Source organism: Monodon monoceros, unplaced genomic scaffold, assembly GCF_005190385.1.
Source record: "Monodon monoceros isolate NGI ecotype Baffin Bay Population unplaced genomic scaffold, NGI_Narwhal_1 Super_Scaffold_3, whole genome shotgun sequence".
NCBI classification, from domain to species: domain Eukaryota; kingdom Metazoa; phylum Chordata; class Mammalia; order Artiodactyla; family Monodontidae; genus Monodon; species Monodon monoceros.
This window is the reverse complement of record NW_021703780.1, coordinates 97272965-97290490: the sequence shown is the minus strand read 5'-3', so window position 1 is coordinate 97290490 and position 17526 is coordinate 97272965. Positions and strand designations below refer to the sequence as shown.

The following is a 17526-nucleotide window of genomic DNA, read 5'->3' as shown; positions in this document are numbered from 1 at the left end:
GTGATATTCAAAAGCATACAATTTAGTGTTAGGGTCAGGACCTAGGTCTCCTGCCTTCTAGCTCTTTCTATGATATGTCATTCCTGTCTTCCTAGTCTTGAGAGGGACAAAAGCTACAGGAAGAAAGCTGGTAAGAGAGAGAAATAAGAGGCTTGGCTAGGGTTAAAAATTCCATGGGAGCTTCTTCCGTCATCCTGCCAGCTGGAGCAGAGGATGTGCCAGTATAATATCTACCTTGAGACAGTCTTAATGACCAGCTGCTGAGTGATTCAGTGGGGAAGCAGAGAGGGCGCAAGGCGGGGGAGGTGCCTGGTTGGGAGGCTGCTGTTTACAGCGTCAGCTAAGTACTAAGTCTCAGAAGGGGGCTACCTATATGATGGGACTTCAGGGTCCCCAAGAAGAGCCTCCTCTAACCACCAAAAAACCGAAAACACCGCACTGACAAACTGCAGTTTTATGTGATGTCATTGTTTGGATTCAAGCAGATTTAGATTGGATTCTAGACAGCAAATATGAGCTGCCGAACCTGTGAGTCTCAGTTCTGTGGCCTGTAAAATCAATGTGATAACACTGATCACACAGTTTACAGGAGTATTATCTTCATTAAATGAGACAATGTAAGTAAAAGCACCTAGGCAGTATCTGGTATGTGGCAGGCCTTCAATAACCAGTACAGTCAGCCTGCTGTATCTGAGATTCTGCATCTGCAGATTCAACCAACTGGGGGTCAAAAATATTTGGGAAAAAAATTCCAGAAATTTCCAAAAAGCAAAACTTGAATTTGCCATGCAGCAGCTATTTACATAGCATTTATATTGTGCTAGGTATTATATGTAATCTAGAGATGATTTAAGGTATACAGAAGGATGTGCATAGGTTATATGTAAATACTTCACCATTTTACACAAGGGAGTTGAGCATCCATGGACTTTGCTGGGGGGGGAGGGGGGGCTGGAACCAATCCCCTGTGGATACAGAGGGAAGAATGTAGCTCCTTTCTTCCTTTATGCTAGATATAGCCCTCTCTGTTCAAGTTTCTTATAACATAAAAGCCTTTGAAATTTAAAATACTATAATACTGAGTTATTATGGACTGAATCTTTTTGTCCCTTGCCAAAATCCATATGTTGAAGCCCTAATCCTTAATGTGATGGTATTTGGAGATGGGGAGTTTGGGAGGTAATCAGATTTAGATAAGCTTGTAAGGATGGAGCCCCTATGATGGAATTGGTGCCCTCATAAGGAGTTAAAGAGACCAGAGCTCTCTCTCTCTCTGCCATGTGGGGATAAAGACAGACGGCATCTACAAGCGAGGGAGAGGACTTTCAACAGAACTTGATCATGCTGGCACCCTGATCTGGGAGTTTTAGCCTCCAGAACTGTTAGAAATAAGTAACTGTTCATTAAGCCACCCAGCCTATGGTATTTATTATAGCAGCCCAACCTAACTAAGACACAAGTATTGGTGAGGAACTCTTAAACTCTGCTAACAGCAGTGGAAACTGGTAAACTCTGTAAAACTCTATAAAGTACTTGGTAGTATCTACTAAAGCTGAACTTGCATATGCCCTATAACCCAGCAGATTCTACTCCTGGGTAGGAAATATAAATATAAAAAAGAGCTTATATTCACCAGAAGACATGTAAAGGAACTGTTCATAGCAGTATTATTCATAGTTGTTCCCAAACTGGGAACAACTTAAGCATCCATCAACAGCAGAATGCATAAATAAATTGTGATATATTCATACAACGAAATACAAATGAGCACTGAAAAAGAATGAACTAATTCTCCATACCAGAAAACAGAAAAATCGCATAAACATGATGTCAAACAAACGAAGCCAGACATAAAAGAGTTTGTACTGATTCTATTTATAGAAAGCTCAAAACCAGGCAAAATTAACATATATTGAAGGAAGCCAAAATAGCGGTTACCTGTTGGGGAAGGAGAAGTAATGACTGAAGGGGGATATAAGCTTAGCAGGTGCTGGATATGTTGTATATCTCGACTTGGGTCATACTTTATACTTTGTAAAAACTCATTGAACTATTAGTATTTGTGCACTTTTATACTTCAACTTTTAAAAAGTTTACAGGGAAAACAAACCTCTGGGAGATATAACAGACTGAAGGTCATAAGGTCCCAGAGCTCCTTCAGCCTGGGACTATACTCTCTGACATCCTTGTACCCACTCCTTCTTTTCCACGGCCACGGTCCTATTAGAAGCCTCCAGTCTCTCATAGATGGAAAACGAAAACATGCCTCTACATTGGTCTCCAGCCCTGCACAAGTTCTTCCTCCTCCCCATTTTCTACAGTGTCCCCAGATAAACCTTACTAAGCACGGCATTGATCAAATCACTCCCCTGTTCCAAAACCCTCACTATTCCCCACTGACTACCTCTGAGTTTCGCATTCAAGGTTGTCCTTATTGGATCCTAATCTACTATTCCAGGATCAGCTCATGATTCCTCCATATCTTAACCCACTGCCTCAATCAAATCACTTACTGCCTCTGAACACAGCCCATGCTTTTGCCATGTTCATGTTGTTTTTATTCTTCTTTTTGCTGTGCTTCATTCTCTAGGAAAAGGACTTGGGCAGAAAGAAACTAATCATTTGGTAAAGTGATAAAAAGCTTAACAAAGTCTATTCAGTCCCTAAAGCTACCCAACCACATCCTCCATCCCTCCTCACTATTTCCTTGGCGGGAAAATAATACTTTAGAAACTTCTATTTCATCTTCAAATGATAAAGATTGACTGCAAAATATGAAGACTAAATCTAGCTCCTGGCAAAAAATAAAAGTAACTTTATCCCTCTGCTCCTTGGTTACCTACATGATGGTGATGATAACAATGATTTTTTTATCCACATAGCACTTTAGAGTTTACAAAGCACTTTTATAACCTACTTTATTTAAATAAAGTCTCACAACAACCCTGGAAAGTATGCATTCTCATCCACATTTACACATAAGGACACCAAAGCTCAGGTGACCGCTAAGATTACATTCCTGTTCTCATATTCCTGGGATTCTCTGCAATAGATGAGGTTTATTCTTGACAACTTCCTACTACTCTTCTGAGCATCTCTCTCACCCCCTCTCCACTCCTCCATCACCAGGTATCTATTTTTTATTCCACCCCTATAGAGTATTGCTCTCGTACTGTGGTTATAATCTCCGATATGTTGCCTGAGACCACCACGGCACTGATGGTATTTATAAATCCTAGAAGTATTTATAAATTCCAGGAGGTATCCTTTACGGGTATTTATAAATTCCTAGAGGCCTCCAAGATTAGAAAGTCATTGAGAACCAAAGAATGAATTTTAAATGGTGAAGATGTGAGAATGATATTTAGAGAAGGAGACTGTCCCAAGAAAGTCATATTCCTTCAACAATTTTTTGAGGCCTATCATTGGCCAGGCTGCTAAATGCTGAGTCAAAGAGTAAAACATGGCCCTTGCCCTGTAGGAACTCACAGCCCAGTGCAGACCCCACAGGTGTCAGTCCTACACAGAGTACTGACTCTAGCTCAAAGAATCTGACCCTTAACGTCACAATCACAGAAGTTTTTTGTCAAATTAGAGCAAATCCCCAAGAAGACATTCTATGCAGTTATCCATTCCTCTTCATTGACAATGAATATCCCATTCAAAATCAAACTGTCAAGTTAGCAAATCAACCAGTAAAATGCCAAAAAACCAGAGTAATCATTTCACATAATATATTTATAAACAAACATAAGGGAAAACATTCAACTCATGTGTACTCGTAGAAATACATGGTAAAATAGCCAAATACTGCTTTCATACCTATCATATCAACACTTAAAAAGATAATACTGCATGCTGAAAAGTGAAGTGAACATAGTTGATGGACTGCAAACTGGAAAAACCTTTTATAGGAAGCAATATAGCAGTATCTATCAAAAGCTACATATATCATAATTTTTTTTTAAGCAACCCTCAGAAAGCCATAGCCCCAGTGTCCCAAAGGCATTCGAAGTGTCAGTGATCAATGTGTCCTGCAATTCTCATTAATTCTGGCAACTAATTGTGTTCTTCATTGAGGTTTGAGCCAAGAGATCCAACGCTAAGAGTCATATTATCATAATCTTTGATCAAATAGTTCATTTCCTGAACTGAGAATGCCTATGGTATTACTACGTAATAATGTTGAAAAATTGGAAGTCAACAGTTCTCTAATAGAAACATAATTGAATAAATCATGGTACAACAGTTATTAAAATACATAATAATTATTAAGACTATATGACAATATGTAAACATTATTTACAAGTAGAAAAACAAAATATGAAATTATAGCTAGACAATAATCACAACTATGTAAAAATATGTCTGCATTTGGACAAATATTGGAAGAGAACGTAAAAATGTGACAGCAGCTGCTCTATTGCTATGGTGAAATTATGAGACAAACATGTTCTATTTAAAACTTCATTTAATCATGTTGATATAATAATAAATCATACTTCATTACACTGCTTGTTTAATTGACTTTCTTCCCAAATAAACCATAAGCTTTGTGAAGACAGGACAACGTCTCTTGTGTTCAGCACTATAGCACTAGTTCCCATGGAATACTTCATGAAGGAATTAATGAGATAAATGGGAAACCTCAAAATAATCCCCAAGAAGGAGAAAGGAAGTAGACCAGTAAAAACAAAGGTGGGAATTCCCTGGCAGTCCAGTGGTTAGGACTTTGCGCTTTCACTGCCGAGGGCCCAGGGTTCCATCTCTGGTCAGGGAACTAAGATCCCACATGCGTGAGGCCAAAAAACCCAAAACAAAACAAAAGGCTGATCTCTATGCCTGTTTTTAAGCTCTAACTATGGGAAAAACCAAATCAACTCATTGAAGAATCTCTGGGAAGTCTTTCTTCCCTCAAGGCCACCACCCAGACCTTTGCTCTTGAAGGGTCTGGAGAAAGGCACAGGTTCTGCCAAGTGGACACAGCAGCAGGGTGCTTCCATGATATTCAGGGAACATGAGCAGTCAGAAGGGACAGGAGCTTCACATGCTTTCTCTACCCCAAACTCACTGCCCTTTGACTCCCAGAATCTTGCAAATAACTATAGTTGGAATTAAGGGGAAGAGGGAGGGGGCTGTAGCGAGAGGGACCGGCTATGTGGAAAAAAAAAAAAAAGCCAGAAAAAAATTGATCGGCAGGGAACAGTCTTTTTAGTAGGAACTTAAGTCTGATGCCACCCTGAGCTCTGGCTAAGAAATAAGTTTCCAGGTACAAAAGGATAATAAGAAGCTTTAAAGGAATTGAGCTCTGGAGTGAAAATCCCCTCTCCTGACAACTTAAAATCAGTTTGAAATACACCAGAGGCACCAGAAGGACTCTAAGTCGTCAGAGTATTATAAGCATTAACAAAAAACACATAGGGAAAGGAGACAATCTTTAAGTTATTTTTCAACCAACCTACGCAGCACCTGTCACAGACCATACAGGCACTTTCCAGCTTAAGCAATTTCTTATCTGTTCTTGGTGCTTTGAGGCAAAAGGATCATAATTGATTAGCGCAGAGCTCAGAAAGTTTAGCTGCACAGAGAAAAGGGGCACTGAGTAAGGAGAAAAGGGTACAGAGAAAGAAGAATCTAGATTTTACATACAGCTCTACCTATTTCATGTAGTAACTCTAAGCAAACCACACTCTCTCTGAGCCTTGGTTTCCTAATCAAAACAGGCAACTATACCAACTTACCTCACAAGGTTAAGGTGACAATTAAATTAGATGATACATGCAAGTCGAAGTATATAATAAATTATAAAGTTTTACTTAAACATGTGACCTAATTACAGAATCACACATGCTACAGTTTCCTTCCAGGATGAAAGTTCAGTTCAGTGCATTTTTCAACCTGATCTGAGTGTGTAAGTAACTCATCTGGTGGCTACAGGAAAACCAATCTCATCCCTCTTTGCCAAGTTTTTTCTTTTAAAGAGTAGACTTTTCATGTGGGTGCGGGGCAATAAAGAATGATTCTCTTTTTCCCCCAATCTTAATGCTAAAACTGTACTATTCATTACTTAGGGTCAGAGAAGATTTTCTATTTTCCAGCTTCTTCTATGAAAATGCAAAAACCTGTGAAAAGGGATTGCCAACAGCCATTAACAACTCACACTGAGCAAAGATTAACTCAGCCTGCTGAAAATAAAAAGCTAGGAAATAAGGATGCCAACAACAATCTGGCCAATTCCCAGGAACCTCTGGATTTCAAGAAGGTTCCAACCACCAACCACTAAAATTTCCCCCCAATTCCCATATTGCAGCATCTAAAAATCTCTCAGACTATTTCTTACACTGAAAAACAAGACCTCATGTCCCAATTTTGTTTTAGAAAATATGTTCACCTCTGGAATGGGTCCCAGGTCACAGGAGTCCATGGACACAGAGTGAAAGGCATCAGTGGGGGGAGAAGACACAGAAAAGTGAAAAAACAAAATTCACCATTTCCACAGTTCTGACTAGAATCAGCAGCCCTGATACTAGGGAAAAACCTATTTTCTCCCCCAAATTTCTACTCCTAATTAACTAGAAAAACTGCCCATGATAATACTTAAGAGGAAATTAAGTGGGGAATTCTTCCTCATATCTCCTCTCAGTCCCACCTGTTGCTACAGTTTCAGTCCATACATATTTAAATCTGTTGTGTATGTTAGAGTTTGCAATCTGACCTCACAACAATCCTATGAAGAAAGCAGGGCAGCTTTTATTACTCCAACTTTAAGGATGAGGAAACTGAGATTCAGGGAAGAATAGAAGCTTGCTATGGCTGAATTAAACCCAGACCTTCTGACTCCAAATCTCCTGTGCTGTCCAAAACACCACGATGTTTCTTGAGGTCTTCTGGTTCCAGTTTTGCCAGAGAAGATAAATACCAGTCCCATCCTTCCTGTGACCACCTTCCATGGCTCTATTCACTGGCTTTTTGTGTCAAATCTAGCAGTTTCTGCAAGAGAATCCCAGGGTAGCACTAAAGGGAAATCATTAAACTAAATACCCATGGAAAACAAAGTTTAATAAATGGCTGGAAGAACTAACATTATTGTTCACTTAATACAAGCTTCCAACTAAATTAGCTCACCATCTAGCTCTATGGCACCTGCAACTCAGTCTAGGAAGCCCACAGCAAAATACAGAAGATCCAAAGGCAGAGACCTGGGTGGGAGTCCTAACTCTTTCACTTCCTGAGTATGTGACCTTGGGTAACCTCCCCATCTTAATTCCTTCATATGTAAATGAAAATAACATTAATTACTGCCCCACAAATACTGTCGTATGGAGGATTAAATGAGACAATGGATGTGACAGTGCTCAAAGTATAAAGTTTCTACAGATAAGCCATCTCAAAAACATCTTCCCCCAAGACTGTTTCAAAACATTAGTAATCATTGTTTTCTAAACTATGTGCAACAAACTACTCCAAAACCAAAATGAAGGAATATTCATTTAGGCTTGCCCTATTTTTCATAATTACTTTTAGTGTCACAGAAACCTGTCTACAAATGACTTTACTTGACTTGAAGGCTCCTATAAAGACTCATATGGTAAGCTGTTGCCTCAAAGTTGCTATGAAAATCTGCTTGTCATGGTGGAACTTTTATTGAACATTTCCCAGGTCCCAGTCACATTAGGCATTTTGAGAGTTTATGTCAATTGATTCTCATAAGAATGAGAAATACTTTAACTCCTCTTTATAGAGGAAGAAACAAGTTCACAAAAAACAAGAAACTCCTCGAGGTAAAACAGGTGTCCGTGTCACTGAGGAAAAGAAACACCAAGGTGTTAAGTGGCAAGGAGAAATTTGGAACACTGTTACCTAGTGATTACAGAGCATAGTGGATAAAAGCGTGGTCTCAGAGCTGCACTACCTGGATTCAAATCCTGAATTCGCTATGCGTTTCTTCATTTGCAAAATGTGGTTAATAACAGTAATCTATTTCATAACTTAGTAAATCAGTTAATACATCTACTTAGAACACCTACCTAGCACATTGTATACTCGACACATTAGATATTATTGCCATCATTTCTCCCACCCCACTTATCCAAACCTCTCTCCCTCTTTTCCCTGCCCTGAAACCTGTGTGCTAACTAGCCTAAAGCTCCCTTGCACACATTTTACTCACTGTTGTTTATGATTTTGCTCTTTCTCTTCCTTTTAACTGAAATGCCTCTCTCCTTCCTCACCAATCTAAATCTCACTCAGCCTTGAAAGCCTAGCTCAGACCTAGCCCCTTCTGTCAAATATTTTCTGACTTCACCAGCCCACAGTGATTTCTTCCTTCTCTGAACAAGTCTTTATACCGTCAAATGATCTAACCTTTAGAAATCACTTGACTTCTAAAGTGGTTTCTAAAGGACTCTGAAGATAAATGATTTAGCTCAAATCCCTAATTTTTGAAAGAGAAAAAGAGGCTTAAAGTGTTAAACTGCCTATGGTGACACAAAGTTACACGGCAGAGTAGAGGCTTGACCCAGATATTTTAAATGTCTGCGATGCTCTTTCCACTAGATAATGCTAATTTTGTCTTCCTTGAGATTCCCTACAAGTTCTCAAAAGTGAAAGCATGTATTATATAATTGTCTGATTCCAAGTATTTCACTTACTTTGTAGCCTTCATGGAAACTAACACACTGGAGTTATTAGCTCTTTGCTAACTGATGAGCAGATCAATCTTTCACTGCTACCCTTTTGTCCCACAGTTAAAATGTTAGTAAACATAGGACTCTCTAGAAGTTAAATTCTCATCATCGGCTATTCCTCAGGGGGTGACAGGGACTGCAGAGGGAATTATATCCATATGTGTCCCTGAGTCACATCACAGGGTCCAACAAGAACAATAAAAAACTCATTCTATATCACTGAAACCTGGAAGTGTAAAAGAAAACAGACTTCAGCTGTGCTATTTTAATATTAGGGCCCTCTAAGGATTCAAGTCCACAATAGAGAAAGGGGATTTCAATCCCCCCCCCCCCACAAAGCCCAAGCCTCTTTTTGTAGGATTAAATCGGGCTAAAGATAACCGCATAAAGTTGTTAGACCCCTTGAGCGGAGAAATAGATGAGAGGTATATATCCTGGAAAGGGATTTAAAGCTGTGCTTGGGAGGAATGGAATGGAAGAATGGTCCTAGACAGAAAGAAAAAAGAAAGAACAGACTCTAAAATCTGAGAAAGGCTCCAGTAAACAAAGACATCTTAGCGCCGAGGCTGAGAAAGGGGAAGAAGCAGAGAGCACAATAGCTGTTCTCCAGAAAGGAAGGAAGAGCAAGCATGGGGTGTTCATGCACATCAGAAAAGCGCAAGCTGGAGAGCTTAATAGCTATTTAATATTTGGAAAGCGACTACTTTTATGAGTCTGTTCATCATTATGAAGATAAAATGAGACATTGGGTATGAATATGTTGTGCAAACTGTACAACACAGTGCACACGGCAGGGATCAGGAAATAAATGCTGTTAGCCAACACTTCAACATATGTATACAAAAGTTCTTAGAGCTATCAGGGAGACAGGAATTCAACCACAAGTCCACAATTCCCATTACTGAGTAGGAAACATACACAGTGGGCATTACAGGATTAGGCCCTTTTTTTCAGGATACCACATGGTAGCAACGCTGTAAGAAAGGGGTACTGAATGGAGAGTACTCGAAGATGAGCTTTTCATCCAAGGACATGTTTAGCCATGTACTGACCTATGCCTCCCCTTCCAAAGACTTACAAGCATTACCACGTAGAATAAATCATAGAGCTAAAGCTTTTGAAAGAAAATGGCACAAAAACTGTAACATGGAAATAATGTGGTGCTGTAAAGGATCTGAGAGAATGTTTCAATCCTCTCATTTGACAGAGTTTAGAAAATCAAACTCCAAAGAGGCAAAATGGTTTATCAAAGAATACACAGTGGCACATTTTTAATGGTACAAACATTTCTAACCACAACATCTTCATTCCTCTCTGCTCCCACAGCATCCTATGCATACTAATTACCATAGTGTACTAAAATCCTATTTAAACGTCTGTCGTTTCCCCTACTCGACTGGAAGATCCCAGGGGACAAGGCCTATGCCCAACTTAACCTTATATCCCCAGCACCTGGCTTGTGTTTAGATGCTCCACTGCACTGAACATATCCCAGTTAAAACTGTTTTGTAAATTTGAGGGAAAGTAGGCAATTCTGGAAAACTTGCTAATTAGGCCTCCATTACATTTTGCTTAGCAAGATATTGAAAAGGCTAATGTTACCATAGACCTCAACTTGGGTAGAGAAAGACAGTAAACAATCTTAGGCAGACAAGGATACTAAGGTAAAAATGGGTCCCTGAAAGCAAGGTCATCATAGTAGCGCAGTCCTACTAACTTTATTATATTGTTGGAGTTTGATGACTAGGTCTCTAATTAAGAGCCTCCTTCAACCATTTTACAATGACCTTTGCTGAAACAACAATAACACAAATAAGACAGTGAAACTGCTAGTGGAGATATAGTGCAATATGCTCATGTGGTTCTTTTTTAAGCACTTACAACTCCACAGTGACTCTTTAAAAGCAGCAGACACGGGCTTCCCTGGTGGCACAGTGGTTGAGAGTCCGCCTGCCGATACAGGGGACACGGGTTCGTGCCCCGGTCCGGGAAGATCCCACATGCCGCGGAGCGGCTGGGCCCGTGAGCCATGGCCGCTGAACCTGTGCGTCCAGAGCCTGTGCTCCGCAAGGGGAGAGGCCACAACAGTGGGAGGCCCGCGTACAGCAAAAAAAGAAAAAAAAAAAAAGCAGCAGACAAAAACAGAATTTTCAAGGAGAAAAAAGGTTAAATTTAAAGAATCTACTCATAGAGTAACTTAAGAGTCAGAAGATGCGAATTCTGGTTTCCATTCTCTCACTAACTTCTTACTTGACCTTGGGCAAATTGTTCCATTTCTCTGGGCTTAGAAGAAAGACTGAAGTTCTAGATCCTAGTTCTGAGTAAATTTGAAGAAGCCACTTTGCTTCTTCAGAAAAAGATTTCCCCCATTTATGGGACTTCCCTGCTGGCACAGTCGTTAAGAATCCACCTGCCAATGTAGGGGACATGGGTTCGAGCCCTGGTCCTGGAAGATCCCACATGCCACGGAGCAACTAAGCCCCTGCACCACAACTACTGAGCCTGTGTGCCACAACTACTGAAGCCCGCACACCTACAGCCTGTGCTCCACAACATGAGAAGCCACCGCAATGAGAAGTCCGTGCACCAAAACGAAGAGTAGCCCCTGCTCACCGCAACTAGAGAAAGCCCACGCGAAGCAACGAACACCCAACGCAGCCAAAAAAATAAATAAATTTATTTTTAAAATTTCCCCCATTTATAAAGTAACCCGGATTATCTTCCAGCTCTAATAACCTAGAATTCTAAGCTATAAGCTAATGTTGCTATGAACAATGAAATTCAATGTAATCAGTATGTCTGTGTTAGAAACAGGACATGTAGATAAAATATTTGGCAGAGAGAAGCCTCAAACCACTGGAGCTTTCCCCCCAAGTTTCAATTCAAATATTTTTCTAGAACTACACACAAGCACTGGTCCAGACTTCTGCGCTTCCCCTATTCTTAATGAAATGCCCAAAGACTGACCAGAAAAGAATGGGAACCGGCGCTTCCCAGATAATGCAACAATCGAGTCTCTTGGTTGTCTCCCTCTTTTCTACCAGTGCACTTTCCTTATACCATCCACTGTCTGGACTGAGCCAACCTATCTCTTTTGATTTAAATTCTTCAAGGCTCAGTTCAAATCTCACTATTTCCATGAAGCATTCCCTTCCCATTCTAGCCCACATCCATCACTCCCTCTTTTAAACGTCTACAGTACAATACATTGTTGTGGTAGGGATTAAATGATATTTCTAAAGAACTCGGTATCACATGTGACATATAGCAGTTGCTCAAAAAGTGATAGTACTTGGTGTTGTTGCCACATCTTTAGCACTAATCACATACCCTTTAGTTCAGTGCGTCTTAAATTTAATGTGCATGTGAATCACCTGGAGATCTTATTCAAATGCAAAGTGTGACTCAGTAGGCGTCAGGTGGGACCAGATAATCTGCAGTTCAAAAAGCTCCCGGTTGATGCCTATTCTGCTGATCCAAGGACCATAGTTCAAATACAAGAGGAAGTTTTTAGTAAACTTTTTTTTTAAATGTATTTATCTTGTCTATCCAGCCAGATGGAAAGATCTTAGAAGAGAGATACTATGTCTCATTTTTCTTAGCATATATACTCTATACAGAGGTGTGCAATAAACATCTGTGGACTTGTCAAATCTGCAATCTCTAGATACTCTAGATAATCTCTAGAATGCCTGTAATACTGATTTTCAAATTCAAACATTGAGACATTCGAGGTTGAAAAAGCTCACTTGGTCACTGGAATTGGAATCACTGCAACAGAGGCAGGGGAGAATCTGAGAGAAAACTTACCTCATAACCAGTGAGAAGGTAAAACAGAAAAAACAACATATACAAATGGACGCTTGTTCCTTGTTTAAGCACAAACATCATTAAAATGCAATATTAACTGCACTTCTAATTTAGGTAGGAACCTTGAAAGAAGACATGCATTTTCAGGCATATATATATATATATATATATATATATACACTAGTAATAATTAACTAAAAAGGTATATAATGAGCTTGATATCACGTTTTAGTGGAACAGAAATATTTTTCAGTGATCCGTTAATGTGCAATTAACCTAAAGATCTCAGGCAACCAATGAAAACACATTTCAAGCAAAAGAAAGAGAGAAACACCCTCCGATTTTCCCATCAACCTGGTCAGTGATAAGATCCCCAGATTCCATTGCCCACAATTACACTACAGAAATTCAAAACAATCTGCTGTGTATCAAGGCTGCTCTAAGACGCTGCCTATTTTAAGCCCTCCTTTAAATCTCCAATCATTTAAATACTTGTTAAACCCTCCGTATTTTAGCATTCCATAATTCAAATGGGACCAATATTCTTAAATTTTACTCAGAGGCTATACTCTGACTTCCTATGCAAGCACCAGGAAAATAATATCAGGCATGTATGACACCTGCTCACAGAATACTATCTAGGTAGCTAAAACTGTGAGACAAATTTATTAAAATCAGTCTTTAGAGCAAAAAGCACCTTTTTAAGTCACTGAGCTTGTCATAAACAGGCATCTGCGCCTTAACTCATAGAGACCTTTCAATAAAGCCACTCACCAATACTTAACTGCAATGTTTTTAACAAATACAGACACCTTAAAAGAAGACAGACTGCAAAATTCTGAGAACTGCCATTAAGCACAGAAACACAGAAGCACAGAACTGCTGTCAAGCACTAGACTCAAACTGGGTTTATGAGTTTTAATAAATCAATGTTATTACTTTAGAGAAAATCAGAAAACAGTTGGGAGTCAGCCTACAGTAAAGTGGCTTCTATTTCTTCGATCCGAAGTCTAGTCTCCTGGGCAAGGCAAGTTCTGTGGTTCGTGCCAGGCAGGCAGTCTTCCTAGAGAATAATACTATCCAAGGAGAGTTTCAAATCCCAAGCCACAGACGCAGTTATAAACGCATACCCATACAAATGAGTGTCTTCCTACCTGCGGGTACCTAACTAGTAATTACACCCAAAACAAATGCCTTCAACAGGAAAGGAGATCAGGACCAGGTATAGGAGGGTCAAGATTCTTGCATAAAAAAATGAAGCACCAATTTCATTCTCATTTCTCCCCTCCTTTTCCCGGTCTTTCTTCAAGACTCATCCTTTGTGAAGCTTTCTCCAATAACTCTGACCCTTACTCTCAATAACTCTAATCACTCCATTTATTGAAAGCCTGAAACACCAGTCTCAACTTATTATTCTAGATTCCTTTTTGTTAACTGTTTCATGTTTTCATTTTGTCTCCCAAATTTGAGTGAGTTCTCTGTAAGGCCCATACACTGCCTAGCCCCTAGAGGGGGCCAATTAGTAATATTGCTAATAATATAATAATAATAATGAGGCAATATAACATAATGGAGTGGCAAAAGTGGAGTCAAGTAGGCCTAAGTTCAAATTCTGGTTCTACCATTTGACTGTGAACACATTACTTACTTTCTCTAAGCCTCAGTTTGGTGGTGAAAATTTAATAAGATATATATTAGTGCACCTAGTACAGGGTTCGGCATATAACAGATGCTCAATAAAGCTTAGCTACCTTCCCTTCCCACTTAATAAGCACTTGTTGATTTGAACTGAGTTAGAGTAATTCTCCTAGGGGACTGCCAATGGCACCATCATATACTCTCTTACCTTCCCCATTACACTCTTGCGTGTGCCTGTGTCATTTCCTTACAAAGGTCCCTTCAGGTTTTCTACTCTGCTGTCCTAAGAAAAAGCCAACTACACAAGTCAGCAGGAGGGCATCTCCACATCTACATTTCACTTTTATCACAGCCATGCCAGCACTCTCTCCGTCCGGGTCTCCCAGTGAGAAAATGATAGAGAAAACCAGGGAAGCAGCCAGAAGAGGAAATGGAGATAAAAAGCTCTGTGGTCCCTCTGTGGTCCCTCTGTGCCTCCCTCTTGGGAGGAAAGACTTAGGTCTAGTCTCCAACCCCAACTCTTGTGAGGAAAGGAGAAAAAAAACAAAAAAACAAAAAAACCCTTGCCATGTTCCAGAAGAAAAAGCAACCCCTTTTCCTCACCTCTTCACCTCTTCAAGCCCTTCACCAGTCAATTCCACTATCACCTCCCACCCTAACCATCCCCTGGGTCAACTACCTCCTCCATAAAACACAGCCTCTTTTAACTAATTTGTCTTAAATAGACCTCATTCATGTTCCCTCAGCCTTCCAAGTTGGAATAACCCTTAAAAAAAAAAAAAGAATTTTTTAAGTTTCCCATCTTCTGCATTAAGGCACATCTCTTTTTATTTGTGTCCCTTTAATGATCCAGAATATTTAATGATCCAGAATACCTCGGTCATCATCCTTCCAGCTGGAAAAAGCACCATCACTTCCACCCCAAAACACATACCCACCCCCCAAAAAATTTTTTTAATCCACAAATTGGAGATTTGGGAAAATACAAGAATATTTGGGGCTGCAGAAAATACAAGAATTGTATTATTCTTAAACGAGTTCACCATGCTGCACGGGAACAAGTCCATGTACACCTGGCTCCCACCAGCCTTACTCGGACCAGGTGAAAAAATACCCCCTCTCCCTCTCGCTTCCCAGCCCCCGAATACCCATTTCCATTCCTGATTCGCCCCGGGGCCCATAAAGCAGAACCTTTCTTGTTGGCCTTAATGTCCCTCGGGGGATGTGGGACCCTTTTCACGTCAGCTTTGATGTATCGAGGCAGAAAAGTCTGTTCCCTCCACCCCTCCCTCAGGAAAAAAAAAAAAGACTATTTCTTAAGACTCTTCCCTGTTGGATAAAGTAGCTCCAGCATTTATGTGTTGGGGGGATTTGAGCCAACTGAGGGACTATTTCACCGCAGGCTTCACCTTTCCAGGCTGACCAGTGCCTCCCCCCGCCCTCGACACACACACGCTCGCTGGACCCCCTCTCCTCGCGGCGGGACCCCAGACCCTCCTTTTCGTCGCTCTGACACCTCCCTGGGAGCCGGAGCATCCTCGGAGCGGCCCCGAGCCCCGGGCGGCGCCGGCCGGGCACCTACCAGTCGGTGTGCGGCTCGTCGACGACCAGCAGCACCTTGGCCTTCCTGGCGGCGGCGGGCGCGGGCGCGTCCACCAGCCCGGCCGAGGCTGCCGTTTGCTTCACCGCCTGGGAGAGCGAGCTGAAGAAGCTGCTGCCCACCGACGGCGCCGGGGCCGGCTGCGGCGCGGGCTGCGGCGCGGGCGCCGGCCTCCGCTCGGGGCCCGGGGAGGCGACCAGGGGCGCAGACGAGGCCGAGGCCGCGCCCGGGCCGGGGGGCGGCGGCGGCGGCGGCGGCTGCTGGGGCTCCGGCCGCTGCAGGTCAGTCATGTAGCCATTGGGCAGGTTGGCGATGAAGCTGCTGTCGGACAGCCGGCGCCGCAGGAAGTTCATCATCTGGCTTGAAGGGCTGAGGGCGCGCGGGGCGGCGGAGCCGGGAGGCGCGGAGGGCCAGACGGAAGCGGCGGCGGGGGCTGAGGCGGCTGAGGCGGCTGTGGCGGCAGAGGCTAGGTCCGCGGCGCGCAAGCCAAGCACACAGCCGCGGCCAACTGGGCCGGGCGGGCGGGGAGGTGCGAGGCTCAGCGCCAGGGAAAGGGCGGAGCCGGGGGCGGGGGCACAGGTTGCCCCGCCCCGCGCCGCAGAGCCGGCGCCGCCCCAGACTCGCAGCCTGTGCAGCCGGCTGTGAGCAGCGGGCCTTCGGGGGCTGGGGACACGCGGTCTGGGGAGGACCAGGCCTCCTGCGACCTGAGCGTGGCTCTCTGGGGAGGGCGTGGAAGCTAGTCCTGCTCCCCAAGAATAGGGACAAGAGAGCCCAGAGCCCCTACCACCTTTTTGACTGGGGGAGAAAAGAACCGTGTCCGGGAAACTGTCCCCACTCCCTTTGAAGGAAAGAAAGGTGTCAACCTCCCCACCCTGAGGTGTGAACGAAGCCATTCCCCTCGCGCGCGCGGACATGCGCGCGCGCGCGCACACACACACACACACACACACACACACACGCACCCTATGGTGAGATGAAAAAGAACTATCCCTTCCTCAATGCTGGGAGAGAAAGACATCGCCCCCTACCCTAAGGTGACAAGACAAGACCTAGTGGGGAAGCGAAGGGTCATCTCCTCTACTTTGGGGAGAAAGGGGGTGGGACACAGACCCTCTCCACCTGTCTTGGAAGGATGTGTGGGATGCGCTTTCAGCACCTGAACCTTAGGGATGGCTCACCTCAGAGCACCTACTCCTCTCCCCCATCTCTTGCACAAGAGAGAGGAAACATGTGTAAGTCTGGAGATCCCCCCATGCAGGACCCCTGAGTGGGATATCTAAGGCTCCGCCACCCCTTCTGCGTCCTTGCTTACAGGCATTGGTGCATCCTATGTAGTATCAAGAAGGTCACCTCTTCAAGATCTTTCTGTTTGTTTTTTCCAGTTCATTCATTGGCCAGATCTGACTCGACCTCCATGAAGGCTTTCTGATTACCACCTTCTCATGGGCACTCCCTGAATCTTGTATGCCCCCTGAACCTTTGTTTTCACCTCTCAGGAGATATACTTCTAATCCCTATGTTGAATTGGAGCAGGACTCAGCAGATATACTTTACATTCAGACCACTCTGCGTGATACGTGACCTTGGGCAAATCAGCCCTCTGAGCCTCTTTTCCTGAGCTAGTAAAAGGAGATAACACTTTTCAAAGTTGTTACACAGAGTAAGTGAGAGCATGTATGTAAAGCACCTGGCAAACAGTAGGCATTCTAGTAGTGGTGGCAAGATTCTTATACTTTTTTTTTTTTTTTTTTGCGGTACACGGGCCTCTCGCTGTTGCGGCCTCTCCCGTTG

The 17526-nt window shown here is 42.6% G+C and overlaps 1 protein-coding gene across 1 annotated transcript in view; it reads right to left on the bottom strand.

The window, feature by feature from the left end:
* SYN2 (synapsin II) overlaps positions 1–16239 on the bottom strand; it is a 147508-nt gene extending 131269 nt beyond the window's left edge. Inside the window, exon 1 of the mRNA XM_029243913.1 lies at positions 15718–16239. Within this exon, the coding sequence (XP_029099746.1) occupies positions 15718–16091 (374 nt within the window). The 5' untranslated portion in view covers positions 16092–16239. The remainder of the gene's footprint in view (positions 1–15717) is intronic.
* Between the last annotated feature and the right edge of the window lie 1287 nt (positions 16240–17526).